Genomic DNA, 17738 nt, shown 5'->3' with positions numbered 1-17738 from the left:
CGGTCCGATCATTTCCAAAGGAGATACATCAGTCTTTAGATAATGCGTGCCAAGGGCATGGAATAAGCCTGGGTACAGCCTGTACATGTGTCATGCCGTCATTGGAACCAGACAAAATGGACCAGTTGTGTCAACGAGCATGGCCATGTTTAGAGACCAGAGTCGAGAACCTGTTCATGATCTCCAGTGACCGCAGTGGAACGTTAGCTTACAGACTCCTTTCCGCCAATCATAACTGCATAACCTAAATAACTCTAAACAATCGCGTTGTCGTCGGCCCGGCCCGGACAGCTCTGCTGTCGGGTTCGCCTTTGCAGTAATCTCTACATTGTGGCTTCTCCTTGAGCATTGCGCTGAAAACGATGCTCCAATGCCATCTGCAAGCGAGCTGCATGCTGGCAACGACTGACCTACGGTACTGAGTGAACTACTGATGCTGACACTTTGTGACATCCGTTACTGATCTGTTGGAGCTGAGTAAATAAGATGCTTAAGAACGTTAACGCTGCAGCGCTGAGCATTCGCGGGATTTGTGACGGCAGCAAAATGGTCCGATGTAACCGGCAGAGTCTGTGGAAATCAGAAACGGTCTATCACGATGGGCAAACCTTAGCCCGTGATGACAATTGAGATATATAAATGTACACAACGAGTCAGGAGAACTAGCTACGGAAAAACTGAGAACGGGAGTGCGTTTATGAAACGGGAGATGCGAGCAGTGAGAACAGGTTACGAACGATCAGGGGGGTGTAAAATGATCAACAACACGGTGGGCAGAAAACAGGGGCTGGTTCAGTAGTGTGACGACAGTGGAACCTTGCCCGGGAAATGGCGAGGAACACTAAACGAATCAGGCGAGAATAACAGGACGAAACTGTGGATTCTTTGAGCGTTGTAGTCTGAAAATCTAAGGGGATGAATCACATGACGTGTGATAAGATAAGCCTGTAGTAAGCGATGAGCTTACAGGCCAATTCAGACCCAAGCGAGGAAGACAGACTCGACGTGCAACGGCACAGTAGAAAACATTGCTGTAAACGCGTCTGCGTTGCGCCATGTTATCGACCAGCAATTTATGAGTCATCCCAGCGGTCTGACGCATCTCGACATTTGCACTGACAACTGCGCCATCCCTAAGGTTAACAAGAATTAGCCAGTCACGGTGCCAGCTCAACATACTTTAAGCTCCAGAATCCATCGACTTTTCTGTCTTCTTCCGTTAATCATTCAGTGACAATAGGATTGGACCGACGTAGGAATCAACTACCAACACTGGGACTCTTGGGGAATTATTAGTTACAGCCCCAACATTTTTGACTCAATCAAACACGTCTCTCGTCCATTTTACCGATGTCGGTATATGACTCGCACAACGCATGTCGCACCACTGTCCACATTCCTTGGATGAAAACCACTGGCACAGAGGACACTGATAATATTAGCGTCACCGAACGCAGTCACCCCACGTGTCCGCTCGCAGCCCTCGTTCTCCATCTCGAAAGTCATCTAAACATACCTTTTCACGCCTCTTTCTTTTCATTTGAAACTCGCATTCTGCATTGGTGGTGCCACGGAATTGCTTCTCGAGGGGGTTCATCCGGACTTGGTTGCTACGCAAGGACGCTGGAAGTCACGCGTTCCTCGACTATTGGCCAATTTTGCCCCTGTTCATCTCCACAGCCATTGATTCTCCAATTGCTATCACTCGCTTACAATCCGTCATGCACGATTTCCACACTCATGCTTCATCTCGCATATAATCCCCACTCTTGCTCACTGGATGTATTATGTACCTCTCTACTGTGAATGTCATACTTCATTGTCTCCTCCTAGGTCTCATTTTCCTCTTCTGAGTCGTGGTCCCATCAACCCGCACTTCGAGACTGACTTTTTCACACTCAGAAGGTTTGGCTCTTCCACGTTCAGCTTTTCTGTTCTCTCAACTTCCAAAACCGTCGGACTAGAAAACCTTCCAGATTGCGTTCCCTGCCGCGGTCTAGACCTTCCCCCGACTACGAAGGCGAAGCCTTCATAGTCCAAACCACACCTTTCGGATCTCGTCTTCACACCCGTTCTCTCACACACCTTTCGATTGTTGTAAACTACTTCACAACAAATCCACCCACGTCACCTCTTCCCTCATTACAACGTCAACGTTGCACGCAAGTGCACTCTGTCCGACACGATTAGTCCGTTCCACCACCACCACCACCAGACTAATCGGTTCTGCCTCCGTTAAACTAGTGTGACATCACACAAAGCCAAAAATTTCACATTTTCAAGGCCGTTTTCAGTTGGTCGGGCGGGTGTACACTGGCAGGGGCTTCCGGGGGCCTGTGAAGGGTTGAGTCTAAGTATACGGTGGTGCGAAATTGTACGAGCCATACAACATCAACACCTCTGATAACGTCATTCCAGTCGTCAAGGTGCTTCAGAACCTTGGCGCACTTGTTTCTAATATCGGCCTCTGCATCCTTGCCCAGTACAAGATACAGTGGCCATTCCCTGCCTGCGGCGCAGCCTTCCCCCTTCACAACATCTACAACAATCTCCATAGCCTTGTCCGGGTCGCCTGGTTGCTTCCCAGCAGTCTTAGAGAAGTTCACACGGCCAACAGCACGCTGCTCGTCATAATCTGGGATAGGGTTGGAGCAGTCCCACGGATAACCAAGGATACCCTCGGTGCGGAATGACCCTGGCTCCACGAGCAATACCCGGATATTGAATGGCTCCAGCTCCAATGCCAATGATTCACTCATTGCTAGTGAAACAAAGTTAGCTTTTTCTGGAATCTTCTAGGTCAGAGGTTTACTCACCATGCACAGCAGCTTTGCTTGCAGCATAAAACCCTGGAAAGTATACGAGTGAGTGAATTATGATTTTCACTCGCCAAGACATCGTGGTTACCAAGGCCCTGCGGGTGATAGTGAGCTTCAGCGAGTTGGATACAGCGAGCTAAAATTATTTACTCTAACTCTTTCCGGCTTCCATGCACTCCTACTGCCGATGACCACAACTGTGCCATTGCGTTCTTGAGAATGTCATTCAGTAAGAAAGAAATTTGGATTTTTGCGAGATGCACTCACTCTTTCTCATGTAGGGTAGTACTGCATTGCAAACATTGACCACCCCGAAAAAATTAGTTTGAAACTGACGAAACATAAGCGAGGCACTGTAATGAACATAAACGATATGCAGAGCATGCGCGGATTGGTGTGCATACCCTCCTTCTTCAAGAAGTGCAGGCAACCCGTAACCTGCATTATTCACCAATACATCGATACCATTCCATACACGAGCAGCGTGATCTATTCGCGCTTTAATTTCCTTCGTGCCGGCATTGACATCAAGCTGCATAAGATGAAGGTTTGGGTGCTTTGGGAAATGCTGAATTTTGCTCAGTGTACGAGCTGTCGCGATAACGCGATCGCCTCTTGCAAGTGCAAGGCCTGTAAGACGACGACCAAAACCAGAGGATGTCCCTGTCATGAAATGGGATGAATGTAACAATTCATTATAAACGGGAAAGCATACCAGTAATCAACCAGACTTTTTGGCTTAACATGAGGAGGATATAGTACTGTAATGTTTCGGATGGGTATCAGAATATATGAGAGTTTGAATGTTCGGGTATCTAGCTATGCTTGTCTTTTGAACTAAGAGCCGGTCCGGTCATTTCCAAAGGAGATTAGTTAGTCTTTTGATGATGCGCATTGAATAAACCTGAGTACAGCCTGTACGTCATGTGTCATGTCGTCATTGGAACCAGACAAAATGTACCATTTGTGTCAACGAGCATGGCGATGTCTGGACATTAGACAGATTCCTTTCTACCAATCATAGCCTATATAGTCACCATATGATGATGCGGCCGCCAGCCAGCTCTGCTGTCGGGAATCGCAAATTCGTCTTTGCAGTAATCTCTGCGTTATGGCTTCTCCTGAGCATTGCGCTGAAAACGGTGCCAATCTCGTCTGCAAACGGGCTGTATGCAGGCAACGATAGACCCTCGTAAGGGGAGGGCTCGTCAGGGAGAGCTGTCATAGATACGTGAGTGGATGCAAAAGGTCGCAGAGACTCGTCAGCCTTACCTTCGTTCGTAAGGCGATCGAACATCGGATGCAGCGCTGGGATGAGTCCAATATAGGCAATGACATGTCATTGACATGCTGGTGGATGACCGTATATATTCGTGGAAGTATGAAATTCGACTTGGTATCCGTTTTCCCATTGGCAGATGCGCACCGAATACAATCGTCAACATCCTTCGGTGTTCGATTCATAGAAGTGATAAGCTGCAGCTTCTCATGCATACGTGACGTGGCGGCAACTAGCTCGCGCACTGCGTGAATACTGGACATCCACCATGATGACCACTCACGAAGCTTCCGGTTGTGGGGTAGATTCATTTGCCATCGCCAAAATGGCAACCGCTGCGCGGATCATCGCTGTGCCACGTCTTGAAAATCAGTGTGAGTATTATACCCTTGATGGCCATCATTGACAGTAAATATCTTGCAACAGCACTTACTGGAGTTGCGCTGCGTTTTCATATGGATGTTGTATTTTCACTAGCTCAGTTGCTATCTTGAACAAGTGATGGTAAGGGTAACCAATATGAGAGCTACCCGTCAGTGATACCAAAGATGTTTCTTCGCCAACATAGGAATACGAGTAGTATTCGGGTGATTTGCTTTGCCTTGTCCTGGACGATCGTTCAAAGACATCCTCAAGAAAATGGAATACCCAGTAGATCAGCGAACCACCTGTGCCAGCATCAGAACGCCGACTACAATCCCGCAACATCCGCGGCAGCGGAGGCCGGTGGGAAGACGTTGTGACGGTAGCAGTATGGCCACATAGTGACGCGCCAGCAAGGATGTCGAAAAACTTCCCAAGATACAGAAACTCTACCCCAGGCGTTATGAAATAGGGGAGTATCGTGGCCGCCGATAATGAAAACGGAGGCGCGGTAGATGTATAGATGATGGGTGCGCGAACATTATGCGTGACCCTGTCTTGATTCGTTGTACTATGACAGCATACTCCAAATCAGAGGTAGAAGACTATTCCCCTTTAAAAACAGGTTGTCGTTTTTCCTTGAATGCCTCTAAAGCCTCCAACCGATCTTTCGTGGGTAGAAGAACTTCATATGATGCTCTCTCTAAGTCAAGACCTGTTCCTCATATGTCAACAACTACAACGCTAAATACAACGCTAAATACCTGATTCCAAAGAGAGGTCAGCTGCACGTGAAATTGCTTGCTTTGCAGCTCGAAGCGCTAATGGGGCTGTTCAAGAATAAAGACATTGAGAATGGGGTTGCCTGGGGGGTGTGAGGGTGTGGTGCATACCGCTTTTAGTTATTTCCTGAGCCAATTCCACTGCCCTTTCGAAGGCCGATGCAGAGGGAGATGATACATAATCTACTACACCTATGCCTCGTCAGATGACATCGTAGGGAGACAATTCAGACGGTTTTTCTACCCCATTCAAGTGCCTCTTGGGCTGTCAGCATCCTAGCTGTAAAAATCAGGGCCTTTGCTTTCGATACGCCCAGTAATCTGACAGCACGTTGAGTACCGCCCGCTCCAGGTATAATTCCGAGGCGCGTCTCGGGAAGACCTATCTTTGTCACACCATGTCCTTCAATACAGATTAGGCAGACTCCACCTCATGCAGCGACCGAACTCACCAGCCACACGCAAGTCACAGGCAAAACTCAGTTCTAACCCTCCCCCTAATGCAGGACCGTCTATTGCAGCAATTGTTGGCATAGGCAAGGTTTCCAATTGACCAAGTGCGGCCCGCAAGTCAGAAAGGAATTTCGCAACTTGAATTTGAGACATAGTACGTCTCTCAGCAAGGTCGGCGCCTGCGCAGAAGGAACCCATGGTAGTGGAACGTATTATCAGCGCTCGGATGCTGTGCCAAGCTATTCAGTCTAGTCCACTATTACTAGACAATATGAGATATGAACCTCTTGTCGTACTTGGCGGTTTCTAAACATTCGCGAAATTCCTAACGAGTGAATTCAGCGCATATGACGGTATTGGAGTTGGATATCCTTTCACATGAAGTAGTTTCATTGATATAGCATTCTTTGCCTGTGGTCTGTTGAAGGACAGACATGCTATACCGAGGTGAGACTGGAGAGGTTCGAGGAAAGCCTCCGGCGCCCGTGTTGAGAAGAGTCTGCGCGATTGTTGCGACAGCTGTATAGTCATTACTCTCCCAGCATAGAGCATGCTTGTTCCGAGTGTAGGTGATTTCAATTGGACCAATTTGGTATGGTGCACACTGGTACTGTACGTCCACGTCAAGCTTCGAAGCCTTCACAAGTAGCCTGGTTAACGGTCACGAGTCTAGCTAGCTGCCCCACACGCATTTCGAAGTCCGCGAAGTCTTGCTCGAGTCTGCGACCGTCTATCCCCGGTATGTGTGGTACCTACCATAATGGACGGACGACTGTGCATCACTCAGATGCGCCATCTGGATGTTGCGTTTTGTAAACATGTTGGTGTGCTACCAGTCGTTTATAGCTCTCCGCCATGCGAAACTCGAAACGTTAGAACTAATACTATAGTCACATGAATAGACGACGTCCGGAAAATTTCCATGATCTAAAGGCCAGACCTAGGAGTCGACGTTCAGTATTAGTTGGACTTTGAACTGACGTTGAGTAAAAATTGGAGGTAAGAAATCCAGCGTTAAGACCTCGATATATCATTCGATAAAGGGAGTCAATCAAATCGATATCCGCGTCCCAAAAAAAAGGTTGAGTGGCTCGTACAGTGCAATCGTTCGTCTGACGTCTAACACCAGCCCTACTATGAAACCCAAGGTATACGTGCAGGCTGCAAGGGTGTGTATAAATAAAATAATGAAATACGAATCAGACGTGCACTGTGATTTTGAACGACAACATGAAGAATGTCACAATGCACGGATCAAGTATATGATGTTTGGTATAATTTCACATGGCGTGGCCATTCGAAGCGCCCGTGGAGGAACCGTAGAAGGAATCGACGGAGTGATGGAGATCCGGAGAGAGGTACGCAGTAGGAGGAGGAATAAGCGTTCGAGTTCGCTGAACAGATGGCCGCAAGGCAGCTGGTAATCCTGATCCAACATCATCAAAAGGGTTTGGCATCCCTTCACAAGTTTCATCAATCCCTCCATAAGGATCATCTGCCGCATAAGGTTCTGTCGGGGGATATGCTATACCATACTCATGGGGAGCGTACATCTCCTGTGAATAGTAGCCTTGGTTCTCATAACCTTCGCTACTGTCAGCTGCCTGCCCATGGTATACGTCCTGCTGTGAATAAAAGTGTGCGGCAGGCGGTACAGTAACTTCCATGGAGTTGCCGAAGTGATCTATGTCCGAGGATTCTTCAGCATCCCCAACAACGAAATCCTGACTCTGAGAGGGCTCCATAGAAGGTTCTGGCTTCTTTTCCAGGTATTCCATGTCATCCTCATACGAGCGAGAGAGACGGCGTCTTGCAATCATCATTCCAGCTCCAATAATTCCAGCAACTCCAAGCAGGCCAGCAACAGTGAATGTTCCTGCGACTGCTCCTGTATTTGAGAAAAATCTAGATGAAAATGTCAGCTACCGATTGGTGACGAGTAATATACGAAAACTCACCCAGAGTTGGAAGAGGGCGTGCTCGAGGGAGTAGATGAAGTTGTCATTCCAGTTGCGAAGCTGGTGAATGTGCCTGTATATCCTGACGTGAGCCCTAACGGTTGTGCAGCTGTCGTTGTTGCAATGACACCAGGTGCTGCAGACGTAGGCGTGGATGCGGAAGGTGTGGTGGAAGAGGAAGATTGAGAAGAGGAAGACTGAGAAGAAGTAGAATGTCTGTAATAGGACATAAGTCTGCTGTAGACATGATACGAAAAAAACTGACGAAACAGGAGCCCCATTGCTTGTGGTAGAGGCGGCGGCACTGGTCGACGTAGGGATGGATGCAGGAGTAGAGCTAGAAGAACTCGAGGTTGTGGCTAATGGATTTGCTGGCGGACTTGGTAGAGAAGGACTTGGAAGAGAAGGGCTTGGTAGAGATGGACTAGGCGTTGATGGTGATTGTAGAGCGGGGAGCACCGAGGGAAACGAGGTAGGAGTAGTCGCAGTACTGAGCACGGATGGCAAGGCGCTGGTAATACTAGGCAACACGCTCGGAGTTGTTAATGCTGTAACCTGATCTCTGGCAATCACATCTAATGGTGCTCGTCTGCGCCAGGCATGATGGGCTTGGAAACCATGAACATTCGCCGACTCTGTTAGAGTGGCGGTAAATGAGAGTACGAACAAGAGTGTAGTGAAAAGGAGTGTGCGAGCGTGCTCCGGATGAGAGCAACGCATCGTATGGTGGTAAAGAAAGAAAGAGAATGAAGGGCGTGCCCCTTCGTTGTGAGAAACGAAACAAAATATCACTGATCGTGATGGTTGACGCCGTTCGCAGTGGCTGCCTTCTGTAACAGCATTACTATAAGCACTCAACTAATTAACCCGTTCTAATTTAGTAATTCAATAGTAATTCACTTTTTATAGACCCATCATGGGTCAACCGGTCACACATGCCCATCGATGGCAACTCAGGGAGTACAGAACACCCCAAAATTTTTGAATCCACACGTTCGACTCGGGCCTTCTTGATATATCGCTCATGGCAGTTCTAGCATGCTCGATTGTGTCTGATTGTATTGTGCAAAGACCTCCATTGTGCATTCACCGTTGCACAAAACATAAGACATGGCAACGAAAAAAAGATATATCAAGATACCATCAGGATCACTGGACAACGTTCCCTCCTTCATAACCTAAACTTGTCTTCGCAAACCCTCGACTGAGATCCTTTAATGACCGACTGCTCACTTCAATACAGAATTGCTGCAGTCGACCATCTTGAATCATCTCAACAATTTCTTGCTGGGAGAACCTGCGATTGCAACGTCTCTGCAGTTTACCGGTAACAACTTCCTTAGCCTTGACGAAAATTAAAGTCAACGACCCTGGTACAGGCTCCCAACACTTACTCTATCACCCAGAGTGGGCCAAACCTCAAAAAGGTCCTTCACGTTCCATTTGTGGGCGCCGATATAATACCAAACTCCCTGTGGTAGATGATCAAATAAGATGATCAGAATCTGATCGTGGGTCACAGCTCACCCTCTTCACCGGAAAGGTGAACGTGTGGAGAACACGGTCTCTAGGGCGTCTCTTGACAATATACGCATGGACTATCTCGTTGGCATCTGGGGTGCCCCAGTCCATCAGGAGAGATTCGCCTGGTCCGTCCATCGAGAACGGGTCGTAGACAAATGCCATGTTATCGACAATCTGTAAATGGAAACAATGTTCATCGGCCTGTCCAAGGCTGATTATGGCTTCAACATGGGTGGATTCCTAGTAAGAAAGCTAGGCACCTTTCTAGAGAATATATCTGTACAACATTAGATTACACATATAATATACTCGGACTACTGACCGTGTCTTCGCCGAGGTTTAGCTGTTCCTGCAACAATTGCATGTCAACAGGACAAATTACTTCCGCACTCCGGGGGCTGCGGGATGAAGTCAGCCTCCAAACATCGCCGCTACCCCCAGAAGAGTTTCTCGTAGCATGTACAGACAAATCCACAGGAGGTTCGGATGAGTTGTTGGATTCAGATGATCTCTGCTGATTGTTGAGATCAGATACGGCTCCGCTTACTCCTATTCTTGATGCGCGAGAGTATGAAGTCGAGGCTGGAGATGAAATCGGCACAATCGTCGGGGTTTTGAGCGAGCTACGTTCCTTTCCCTTAGATGTCGGGCGCGCAGTATTGCCAGAACCAGAGCTGTTAGAGGACCCATCGTTTCTGCGACTCTGGACCGAAGGGGACGGGGAGGCACCAATCTCTCTGTATCGTGGCTGAGGCTCTGCCTGTAGCAGTAACGAAGCGCCTTCATTCGGACTATCTCCAACATCAACCTGCGATAAACCTTGAGTTCAGGGACGTAATTCGACAAAGAAGGTAGTTGCGTTACCGCCAAATCCACTAAGAGATCGCGCATTACACGCCGCACATGTCCCAATTTACGATATGCAGCGTCTCTACCCTCAATCGCGCTCCCTACATCAGGCTGGCTGAGCTCGAGTAGACGTTTCAATTCCTCATTATGGGCTCTGAAGGCGTTATTCTCCGTGACAACATCGTGATGTCTGGTTTCCCATTCCGTAGCTCGAGTTTTGTGCGCTCTAGATTCGTCCATTGTATCGATAACTATTTGGTTGAACTTGTTGCCTATACGGCGGAGCGAATCTGTGACCTGCATCCACTGGCTACACTGTGAGTGGCCATGATGGTATCATAGAAACAAAAACCACAAACCTCTTCGTGAACTCCACGCGTTCTGGATAGCGGAGAATGCGCCTGCAGTTCGTTAGCCATGAGTGTTCTGAAGCAAAAGCGCTAGCCGATTGGCGTGCAGCATGCCTGCATGTTGACCTTGCCGACAAATGATAAATCGAACCCTTGAGTACGTGACTATTCAATTGAAAAGGTTCCGGCACGAATACCACCTTCAATTAGCCTACTTGACTGCCATCGGCGGCCACCCAGATCTATTCAAATTCATCCCAGCGCGTGTGGCAGGGGGCCTTATCGATCAATGAATCCAGTAAAGCCAGGTCAGCGCGTTATGACTGAGTTGCTTAAAAGCATCACAAGCATGGCAAACATAAGGCACCCGATTGTTGACGTGCACACCCATGTTTACTTGCCCCGGTACGCAGCTGAACTTCGTGCAAGAACCTCAGCTCCCCGTATTTTGAACTGGACAAATGGGGTCAAGACTGAAGAAAGATTGTTGATTTTGGATGGAGAGCCAAGTGGTGGTCGCCCAATTGGTCCTCAGGTATGTCTGCTGTTTCAAATGAAGTGCTGGCACATTCACTTAGAATATATCAGTACTGGGATCGAGATGAGAAGCTCGAATTCATGCGGAGGCATGGTATAAACATCTCATTCGTGAGGTTTGTTCCTTCGCTTCTTCGGATAGTACGGAGTGACTGATCACTCTCGCCGGCAGTTCAGCCAATCCATGGCTCGATTTCTTGCCAGCGGATCGCGCTCAAACGCTAGCTCACGAACTGAACAATAACCTTGAAGAGTATTGCGCAACTTCTCCCCCTGCCGAGGGGTTCTCTGGTCTCAAGACGCTCTACGGCTTCGGCCTTCTCCCTCTTGTCCCGGATGTAGAAGTGTCTACCATCATTCAAACTATAGAACATCTTAAATCACTCCCTCACATCCGAGGCATCATCATGGGAACCAAGGGCATCGGGAAAGGTCTCGATGACAATACGTTGGATCCAGTCTGGGACGCTATTCAGGCAGCGAGGCTTGTCGTCTTCATACACCCACATTATGGTGTTGACAGTACAGCATTTGGAGAGAATGATAATGGACATGTGTTGCCATTGGCCTTGGGCTTTCCTTTCGAGACAACTATTGTGGGTAATATTTCGCGTCTGATGATTGAAAATATTTACATCGATGTTTAGGCCGTCACGCGCCTCATTCTCTCGGGTGTTTTGGATCGTTTCCCGGACCTCCGTTTACTCTTAGCTCATTCCGGCGGAGCCTTGCCTCAGCTATCATCTCGACTGGCCTCGTGCATTCAACATGATCCTATCGTTGCGAATAGGTTGAAACATGATGCAAGGTATTACCTTGGCCAACTCTATTTCGACGCTGTCGCATACGGGTCCGAAGAGTTGACCTTCGTTAGCCAAACCATTTCTCGTGCATCTACGTTCAAGAATGGCGGGGGGACTGTTGATCCTGCAGTCGGAAGCACTAGACTATTGTTTGGTACCGATCATCCATTCTTCCCGCCGCTTGAAGCAAGTCAAAAGTGGCCAAGCGTGGAAAGTAATCTGGCAGCCATCCGGAGTATGGCCGGTGTAGATTCTAAACCGGAACATCAGGCTAACATCCTGGGTTTGAATGCGCTTAGACTTTTTGATCTCCATGATCAAGTATACACATAATCTATATCCAATGTCCGTTAATTAGGAATCTGGATCTTCAAGCTGAAATCTATATGTTGGACGGACTGATGAACAACACTTGTGCTGAGGATGTCGATATCTATCATGACATGGTAAATAAAAGACCATCAAGATGCAAATATCTACTGACCATTGATTGCACGCTCCTGCAGGTTAGCCTCGGTGATGTTACCACTCGTCTCGAAGAGGAACTTCCGTTTCCCAGCCCACTTCTCCTTGAGTTTTCGAGTGACACTTACGAGATGTTCCCCTTCCATATTGTCCAGCATAACGACATCAGCGCCCGCTTCGATTGCCTCATCTGCTTCAACTTCCGAACCAACTTCCACATCAAGCAACAAGCTAAAGCCGCCCACTGCGCGAGCCTGTTGGATTGCAGCGGTGATTGATCCTTGGATCGATATCAGCTGGTCTTAAATTAAGTACTTCGTAGACCGAGGCGCACCGGATGACCATATATGATTGTCCTTGAGCATGATCATACTCGAAAGATCATGACGGTGAGGGTCAATACCCCCCACAATCATTCCATACTTTTCGACCAACCGAAAACCTGGTGATTGTGAGCAGATCGACCTGTTTGAAAGGGCAGCTTACCTGGAGTTGTCTTCCTGGTCCCAGCAATGATACCCTTGTAACCATAACCTACTGCAAGATCTTTGATACGTTTAGATCTTCCGAGGAAGACGGAGACGTAAACATGATAGGTATTAGGTACGATCAGAATAATTACGTGGCTTACTTCGTTGCAATGCCGCTGCATCTCGCAAGCATGTTCAAGGCGATACGTTCGCCAAGCAGAAGGTGCCTTGCTTTGCCTCGAACGGTAGCGACATGCTTGACGGGCTCAAAGGTCTCACCCTCCTGCAAGTGCCATTCAACCCTGCAGGTCCATCAAAACACAGCAAATTGATGTCATCAACATAAGGACATACTCGCATCCAAGCTGCGCGAAGACTTCAGTGAAAAAGGGCCGTCCGGCCAAGACCGCGGTCTGTTTGCCTTTCCCAAAAAGAAATGCTTCACGGTGAACCTCACCCACGACATAACCGCCATAATCAAATGATGGGGTGTCCTCTGCGAACCAGCCCGTGACTTGAGCCTTCCAACTGGGAGGAAGTAGATGTTCATAAGAGTTAGTAGACATTCTGGGTTCAATAGAGCTTAGGAGGCGAGGTGGGAAAATAAGGAACGACGTCTTCCTTTTTCAAGGTCTGAAACGGGAGACTACTAATCCCACCCGGTAAGTACTGAGAAAGCTACCGCTGGATATGATTATCGACAAATCTCGAGAGTAAGGCGAGAAAGATGTGCGATACAATAATGAAGAATGAATTGGTGCGACGAGGTGAAAGGATATCAGGAAAATGTCCATATCACAGCAGCCATTATGCAAACCCAAAAAAAACACTACGTGAAGAGAAAATATCCGAGTATAATCCGTTTTTACGTAAATGCTCAGAAATGAGTGGTGATGAAAGCAGCGAGGGCTGCAATAGCGGTCAGGAAACCCGTCTCCACTTTCATTCCAAGGACGGCTGCACCACTACTAGTAGGGGTTGTGCTGGTATCTGAGCTGGTGGTAGATGCTCCAGTAGTGGTCTGAGTTGCTGCACCTGAGGTAGTCCCAGAGCTATGAAGAAAATGGTTAGAGACAACAATTTGAGATGGAATAAAACTTACGAAAAAGAGGTAGTAGAAGTTTTCGTGGTAGAACTCGTCGAAGAACTAGTCGAGTTGATATTAAATTGGGCGGACTGAGCAAGCAAGGTGTCGAGATGTTGAGCATCTGCGGCAAGGTTGACACGGTAGCCAGAGCCCTGAGGCCAGCCTCCACTGGGAGGGTTGCAAACGATTGAGCCCAAGGTTCCATCAACGAGCGCGTTGAGAACCTGAGGACCCTGTGGCATGACGGTCTGCTGGTTCTGGACGAAAAGTATAAGAATTCCTTAGTAGGGCGTATATCAATACACATGCCTCGTTGGTCAACACAGCCGTGAAGTTCAATGGGTCGGTGTCAACGCGCACCCATGTCAGGTAGTTGGGTCCAGAAGTTGTCCAACCCTCACTATCACCTGGAGAGGTGACCTGGTAGGCAAAAGCCGATGCGATGGAGGCCAAAAGGATAGCTGCGGAGGAGCGCATGCTTGCAGAACCAGTAAGTAGGCGATGGTGGGAGTTGAAAAAAAGGTCTGACTTCTTTTTTGAAGGGTAACGAACGTGGTCAAAAGGCAAGAGTCTCGCCTAGTCTCGCTTGTACATATTACGGCTGCCTCTCTTGATGCCGACCCGAATAAGCTATCGTATGTTACAGTTCCCACGACGTGTTAAATTTGATTGGCTGTTTCCGATGAATATATAGATAGCCAAGACATGCATGTTGATGACAATGGACGTCAAAGCTAGGTTTCAGCCTGTGCACTATGATCAAGTGATCAAAACATCACAGGGGGTTCATGGTACAACGTGTGATAAGCAAGAGAGATAACTATTATAAGGTCTTTCTGTCCGAACTTCCGACGAAGAGAACGTCTAAGGCCCGGGCTTCGTCCATTCATCATGCATGAGCACCGAGAGGTGCGAAGCGCAGAGAACGCCCGACACCATCGGAATGAAGTACCGGTCGTTCATTGCTTCACGCGCCAAACACCATTACAATCATGTCTCCGACTTGAAATTGAAAGCGGAAGTCGACAAATGGCGTTTCCGTCTTGCTGTGTATACGAGCGTTCACGATCAACCAGCGGGCCGTTCAGCGCGGATGAATTAGCTTCAAGGTAACCAGTGATGTGATATAGCCATACGACATTAAGCACTCGCCAATAATGTCTCCGCGTCCCGCCAAAGATCACTTTGGCCCCATATGCCAGAGACGGCAGTAAAAATTATCCAGCATGATGTTTCAGCCATTCCAATCTCGGGTGACAAATCATCAGGCACTCCAGGCCCCCCGGCCTTCCGTCGCCGAACAAGTAGCTCCAGACAAGCGCGGGCTAGGCTCCTAAGTTGGCTCATGTCATCCGCTGAAATGAAGTCTTCCACTTTAGCCAACAACGCAAACATCCAACGTGCATGACTCTCAAGGATCGCAAAGGTTGGTTCAGCGGGGTGCTGCAGGTGGATATTCATCCAGTGAGCGAAGTACATAAGAAGGTGGAGGGATAAATTCTGCACTCCATTTAGCTTGAGATGCTTGTGAGAAGGCGTTGTCATACGCACATGATCTATTTTTTGCAGCAATAAGGGGGTGATCTCACGAGGGTTAAAATGCTGTTCCGGGCCTGGACGAGTTGACAGGGGACTCGTGTTTCGGAATTCTGTCGCCGCTGTTGACATAGATAATCCAGAACTATTTGGACGTGGCTCAGCTGCGGATGATGGTGTATCTGCTAGATTATCCTCCGCGAGTTCAATGTCGCCGTCTGAATTGATACGCCAGGTCTCGTGAGTTTCGTCACAATTTTGCTGGTCATGAGTGTTATATTCCACCTCTAACTCGTCGCAAAACGCTGACATACGACCGGAGGATCTATTTTTCTTCGACATTTTCTTTGTTTTTTTTGGTGGGTTCCAGTCCGATTCCGGTGAACCGGCGAGAAATGTCCACCATAGATCTCTTTCTTTCTTATCTGGCATAGCCTTCCGTGACCCATGTGGATCAATATGTACGTGGATGGTTGGTTGAGCGATATTCTGGAGGGTAAGGTTCGTCACACATTCAGGCACACGAGCCTGACAGCGTACAATTACCTTTCTGAGATTTCGAAAGTGTGTTAAGAAAGTAGAGCGCCAAAGTTCAGAGGGAAGGTTGCTACGTGAGCTGTCGGGCTGCACAAAATCAGGCGGCGGGACAAGTTCGGGCAGTTCGTACGGGTTAGCGACCCTCGTGACGTGCGGTAGCCGCCGTGCATCGCGTCTGTGGAAATGTTAACAGAGAACCGAACGCAACCATGTCAACTCACCTGACCGTAAACAGATATTGCAGTCCATCTTCTGGCTCGCGGTCAAAGTCCATAGGCAGATTGGCCACGGGCAATGTTTGTTTTCCGAAAGATGGTTCATCGTCGTCTGAATCATACTCTGTATCTTCCCATTTGCGTTTGAGACCAATGGAAATCATTTCAGCCTTGTGTATGGCGACGTGAGTGACCAACTTTAAGTTAGGAAGATATTTTGGTGTGATAAGTTGATGCTGGGTGATTATCTTGGACCGCGGGAAATGATACCAAACTCCAAACCGAAAATTTATTGCACACAGGGGTGCTTCCATGCCTCGAAACTACGATTCCATACATTTTACTATTCATCTTTTGCAGGATGTCTACGACAGAAACGATGGACCTGCTAGCTGATGATGACATTGATACAGAAACATTGCAGGCCCAAATTGACATGTCCATGTCATTTGCAGAAGATCTAGTCTCATCGTGGATACAGCCTGCACATAAAGCTAATCTCAGCAAAAGTGCAGTGGACGCCCAAAAGTTACTCGACGAGCAACTACGTAGACCTCCTAGGTGTGTTATAGCATAGATGACGGTCATGGTTTCTACGATTGACATCACGTTAATGAGTAGACTTGGTGTTGGTGCTCCGATACCAGAATCTTCTACAACAGCTCGTGACGCTGCGCGTCTAAAGCATCACTTGATAGGGAAAGGAGTCAAGCGCGCCCCCGAAGATGATATTATCCTCAAGACGGAACATCATTCAGAAGACGAAGAAAGAAGGGGAGGGACGGTTAGAAAGAAAACGAAACTTGACCCGTTCGCAGTAAAGTCAAAGACGAAAGCGAGAATCTTTGGGAACTCTGTCACACAATCAACCCATGAGCCGAGCTCCCCGCATCAGCAGGCAGACGGTGGGGATAGCAAGACTGGAGGTGATGATTTGGAACAAGGTCGCAATGTTCCTTCCTTATCGTCTTCGCTTGAAGCGAGTAAAATCAACTCAGGCTCGTTTGCGAAGAAGAGAGATAAGAAGCCACGGAAGCGCTCTGCTACTGGCAGCGAACGAAGCATGAGCTTCCAAGAGCAGGCGATCCCCCATTCGCAGTCTATTACCAACCCAGATCGATCCGGCAATCAAAGTCTTTTTGTCAATTCGCCTCCTCTCGGGAGTGAATTATCTTCCGTTTCATTTTCAACATCCGGTCCATTTTCAATGATTGCTTTGCAAACAGGTGAGTCATTGTTCTACTGTTTCAACGCATGGAAATAAACAACAGCACAGAGTTGAAACGGGATGGCGAATTGAATGTCCCGGATATGTTGGCTCAATATCCTTCACCAGCACCTCGGCATCCAGAGGCTCTGCGTTTAACGGTTCCGCTGCTGAACCTTGACGGTCCGCCGGACCGAGGTTATGGATCCGGTAAGGATGACAACCCGGATAGTCCCAAGAAGAAGCGCAAAAGGCGCAAAAAGAAAAAACACCCTTTTCAAAGTTGACGCGGACGGTTAATCTCGATCAAACACTTCGTAATTGCCCATGCAGATCTAATATCTCACATCCACGCGTATCATATTTTCATATCTTCTATCTACTGGAGCCAAGGACCCGACCCGAATCTGCTGTGTACCTGGCGATTCATTGCATATTGTTGAAATCTAGCCCCCCGCCTCACATTGTCACGTCGCCTTCCCATATAATGCACAAACATTCTGA

General features: G+C 48.1%; 12 protein-coding genes across 12 annotated transcripts; 3 read left to right on the top strand and 9 right to left on the bottom strand.

The window, feature by feature from the left end:
- The first annotated feature begins 986 nt into the window (after positions 1–986).
- Positions 987–1825, top strand: BJ212DRAFT_1357448 (uncharacterized protein). The gene has a single exon (XM_041335773.1). It carries the CDS (start codon positions 1351–1353, stop codon positions 1804–1806), a length of 456 nt encoding a protein of 151 aa, XP_041192532.1. The 5' UTR covers positions 987–1350; the 3' UTR covers positions 1807–1825.
- Positions 1826–2270: 445 nt separating this feature from the next.
- On the bottom strand, positions 2271–3489 carry BJ212DRAFT_1272751 (uncharacterized protein; the record flags this gene model as incomplete). Its single annotated transcript, XM_041331035.1, has 5 exons — positions 2271–2761; positions 2817–2833; positions 2950–3031; positions 3087–3172; positions 3224–3489. 5 exons carry the CDS (start codon positions 3487–3489, stop codon positions 2271–2273), a joined length of 942 nt encoding a protein of 313 aa, XP_041192531.1.
- Positions 3443–4599, bottom strand: BJ212DRAFT_1577426 (uncharacterized protein). Its single transcript, XM_041342194.1, has 4 exons — positions 4532–4599; positions 4092–4459; positions 3781–4037; positions 3443–3723 (listed from the first exon to the last, which is right to left on the bottom strand). The coding sequence occupies exons 2-3, from the start codon at positions 4407–4409 to the stop codon at positions 3831–3833; spliced, it is 525 nt and encodes a 174-aa protein (XP_041192530.1). The 5' UTR covers positions 4410–4459; positions 4532–4599; the 3' UTR covers positions 3443–3723; positions 3781–3830.
- BJ212DRAFT_1357443 (ClpP/crotonase-like domain-containing protein) lies at positions 4590–6441 on the bottom strand. Its single transcript, XM_041335772.1, has 7 exons — positions 6075–6441; positions 5981–6021; positions 5696–5925; positions 5488–5646; positions 5355–5435; positions 5226–5291; positions 4590–5176 (listed from the first exon to the last, which is right to left on the bottom strand). The coding sequence occupies exons 1-7, from the start codon at positions 6246–6248 to the stop codon at positions 5067–5069; spliced, it is 861 nt and encodes a 286-aa protein (XP_041192529.1). The 5' UTR covers positions 6249–6441; the 3' UTR covers positions 4590–5066.
- Positions 6442–6612: 171 nt separating this feature from the next.
- Positions 6613–8518, bottom strand: BJ212DRAFT_228658 (uncharacterized protein). The gene is made up of 3 exons (XM_041342701.1): positions 7920–8518; positions 7655–7870; positions 6613–7601 (listed from the first exon to the last, which is right to left on the bottom strand). The coding sequence occupies exons 1-3, from the start codon at positions 8372–8374 to the stop codon at positions 6977–6979; spliced, it is 1296 nt and encodes a 431-aa protein (XP_041192528.1). The 5' UTR covers positions 8375–8518; the 3' UTR covers positions 6613–6976.
- Positions 8519–8671: 153 nt separating this feature from the next.
- Positions 8672–9564, bottom strand: BJ212DRAFT_228589 (uncharacterized protein). Its single transcript, XM_041342700.1, has 4 exons — positions 9501–9564; positions 9182–9438; positions 9049–9126; positions 8672–8998 (listed from the first exon to the last, which is right to left on the bottom strand). The coding sequence occupies exons 2-4, from the start codon at positions 9338–9340 to the stop codon at positions 8804–8806; spliced, it is 432 nt and encodes a 143-aa protein (XP_041192527.1). The 5' UTR covers positions 9341–9438; positions 9501–9564; the 3' UTR covers positions 8672–8803.
- A 70-nt stretch (positions 9565–9634) lies between these two features.
- Positions 9635–10556, bottom strand: BJ212DRAFT_228577 (uncharacterized protein). The gene is made up of 2 exons (XM_041342699.1): positions 10387–10556; positions 9635–10324 (listed from the first exon to the last, which is right to left on the bottom strand). The coding sequence occupies exons 1-2, from the start codon at positions 10444–10446 to the stop codon at positions 9728–9730; spliced, it is 657 nt and encodes a 218-aa protein (XP_041192526.1). The 5' UTR covers positions 10447–10556; the 3' UTR covers positions 9635–9727.
- Positions 10557–10726: 170 nt separating this feature from the next.
- Positions 10727–12050, top strand: BJ212DRAFT_1481367 (amidohydrolase 2; the record flags this gene model as incomplete). Its single annotated transcript, XM_041340242.1, has 4 exons — positions 10727–10912; positions 10966–11030; positions 11087–11510; positions 11562–12050. 4 exons carry the CDS (start codon positions 10727–10729, stop codon positions 12048–12050), a joined length of 1164 nt encoding a protein of 387 aa, XP_041192525.1.
- A 17-nt stretch (positions 12051–12067) lies between these two features.
- Positions 12068–13218, bottom strand: BJ212DRAFT_1272485 (Quinolinate phosphoribosyl transferase; the record flags this gene model as incomplete). The annotated part of the gene is made up of 6 exons (XM_041331019.1): positions 12068–12150; positions 12202–12462; positions 12517–12624; positions 12669–12745; positions 12814–12954; positions 13007–13218. 6 exons carry the CDS (start codon positions 13216–13218, stop codon positions 12068–12070), a joined length of 882 nt encoding a protein of 293 aa, XP_041192524.1.
- A 311-nt stretch (positions 13219–13529) lies between these two features.
- Positions 13530–14216, bottom strand: BJ212DRAFT_1481365 (uncharacterized protein; the record flags this gene model as incomplete). The annotated part of the gene is made up of 3 exons (XM_041340241.1): positions 13530–13704; positions 13755–13996; positions 14043–14216. 3 exons carry the CDS (start codon positions 14214–14216, stop codon positions 13530–13532), a joined length of 591 nt encoding a protein of 196 aa, XP_041192523.1.
- Positions 14217–14529: 313 nt separating this feature from the next.
- On the bottom strand, positions 14530–16280 carry BJ212DRAFT_1357417 (uncharacterized protein). The gene is made up of 4 exons (XM_041335771.1): positions 16034–16280; positions 15822–15987; positions 15291–15764; positions 14530–15239 (listed from the first exon to the last, which is right to left on the bottom strand). The coding sequence occupies exons 1-4, from the start codon at positions 16189–16191 to the stop codon at positions 14880–14882; spliced, it is 1158 nt and encodes a 385-aa protein (XP_041192522.1). The 5' UTR covers positions 16192–16280; the 3' UTR covers positions 14530–14879.
- Positions 16281–16295: 15 nt separating this feature from the next.
- Positions 16296–17726, top strand: BJ212DRAFT_228214 (uncharacterized protein). Its single transcript, XM_041342698.1, has 3 exons — positions 16296–16588; positions 16649–17253; positions 17304–17726. The coding sequence occupies exons 1-3, from the start codon at positions 16389–16391 to the stop codon at positions 17519–17521; spliced, it is 1023 nt and encodes a 340-aa protein (XP_041192521.1). The 5' UTR covers positions 16296–16388; the 3' UTR covers positions 17522–17726.
- Positions 17727–17738: the final 12 nt, after the last annotated feature.

This window comes from Suillus subaureus (assembly GCF_016647635.1).
Source record: "Suillus subaureus strain MN1 chromosome Unknown BJ212scaffold_18, whole genome shotgun sequence".
Lineage (NCBI taxonomy): Eukaryota > Fungi > Basidiomycota > Agaricomycetes > Boletales > Suillaceae > Suillus > Suillus subaureus.
The sequence above is the reverse complement of the archived record's forward strand: the minus strand, read 5'-3'. Positions and strand labels throughout refer to the sequence as shown.

What these genes read in the sequence shown, in the direction of transcription:
- BJ212DRAFT_1357417 (XM_041335771.1), bottom strand. Translation starts at nt 16,191, where the DNA reads ATGATTTCCATTGGTCTCAAACGCAAATGGGAAGATACAGAGTATGAT. An exon ending in CAATATCTGTTTACGGTCAG is followed by an intron (nt 15,988 to 16,033) that starts GTGAGTTGACAT and finishes ACATTTCCACAG; the next exon opens with ACGCGATGCACGGCGGCTAC. An exon ending in ACTTTCGAAATCTCAGAAAG is followed by an intron (nt 15,765 to 15,821) that starts GTAATTGTACGC and finishes CTTACCCTCCAG; the next exon opens with AATATCGCTCAACCAACCAT.
- BJ212DRAFT_1357448 (XM_041335773.1), top strand. Translation starts at nt 1,351, where the DNA reads ATGTCGGTATATGACTCGCACAACGCATGTCGCACCACTGTCCACATT.
- BJ212DRAFT_228577 (XM_041342699.1), bottom strand. Translation starts at nt 10,446, where the DNA reads ATGGCTAACGAACTGCAGGCGCATTCTCCGCTATCCAGAACGCGTGGA. An exon ending in CGCGTGGAGTTCACGAAGAG is followed by an intron (nt 10,325 to 10,386) that starts GTTTGTGGTTTT and finishes CAGTGGATGCAG; the next exon opens with GTCACAGATTCGCTCCGCCG.
- BJ212DRAFT_228658 (XM_041342701.1), bottom strand. Translation starts at nt 8,374, where the DNA reads ATGCGTTGCTCTCATCCGGAGCACGCTCGCACACTCCTTTTCACTACA. An exon ending in AGCAATGGGGCTCCTGTTTC is followed by an intron (nt 7,871 to 7,919) that starts GTCAGTTTTTTT and finishes GTCCTATTACAG; the next exon opens with ACATTCTACTTCTTCTCAGT. An exon ending in ACGCCCTCTTCCAACTCTGG is followed by an intron (nt 7,602 to 7,654) that starts GTGAGTTTTCGT and finishes ATTTTCATCTAG; the next exon opens with ATTTTTCTCAAATACAGGAG.
- BJ212DRAFT_228589 (XM_041342700.1), bottom strand. Translation starts at nt 9,340, where the DNA reads ATGGCATTTGTCTACGACCCGTTCTCGATGGACGGACCAGGCGAATCT. An exon ending in TCACCTTTCCGGTGAAGAGG is followed by an intron (nt 9,127 to 9,181) that starts GTGAGCTGTGAC and finishes CATCTACCACAG; the next exon opens with GGAGTTTGGTATTATATCGG. An exon ending in GGCCCACTCTGGGTGATAGA is followed by an intron (nt 8,999 to 9,048) that starts GTAAGTGTTGGG and finishes ATTTTCGTCAAG; the next exon opens with GCTAAGGAAGTTGTTACCGG.
- BJ212DRAFT_1357443 (XM_041335772.1), bottom strand. Translation starts at nt 6,248, where the DNA reads ATGCTCTATGCTGGGAGAGTAATGACTATACAGCTGTCGCAACAATCG. An exon ending in ACCGCCAAGTACGACAAGAG is followed by an intron (nt 5,926 to 5,980) that starts GTTCATATCTCA and finishes AGCTTGGCACAG; the next exon opens with CATCCGAGCGCTGATAATAC. An exon ending in CCAAGAGGCACTTGAATGGG is followed by an intron (nt 5,436 to 5,487) that starts GTAGAAAAACCG and finishes GACGAGGCATAG; the next exon opens with GTGTAGTAGATTATGTATCA.
- BJ212DRAFT_1577426 (XM_041342194.1), bottom strand. Translation starts at nt 4,409, where the DNA reads ATGAATCTACCCCACAACCGGAAGCTTCGTGAGTGGTCATCATGGTGG. An exon ending in CGATCGCCTTACGAACGAAG is followed by an intron (nt 4,038 to 4,091) that starts GTAAGGCTGACG and finishes TATCTATGACAG; the next exon opens with CTCTCCCTGACGAGCCCTCC.
- BJ212DRAFT_228214 (XM_041342698.1), top strand. Translation starts at nt 16,389, where the DNA reads ATGTCTACGACAGAAACGATGGACCTGCTAGCTGATGATGACATTGAT. An exon ending in CAACTACGTAGACCTCCTAG is followed by an intron (nt 16,589 to 16,648) that starts GTGTGTTATAGC and finishes GTTAATGAGTAG; the next exon opens with ACTTGGTGTTGGTGCTCCGA. An exon ending in AATGATTGCTTTGCAAACAG is followed by an intron (nt 17,254 to 17,303) that starts GTGAGTCATTGT and finishes ACAACAGCACAG; the next exon opens with AGTTGAAACGGGATGGCGAA.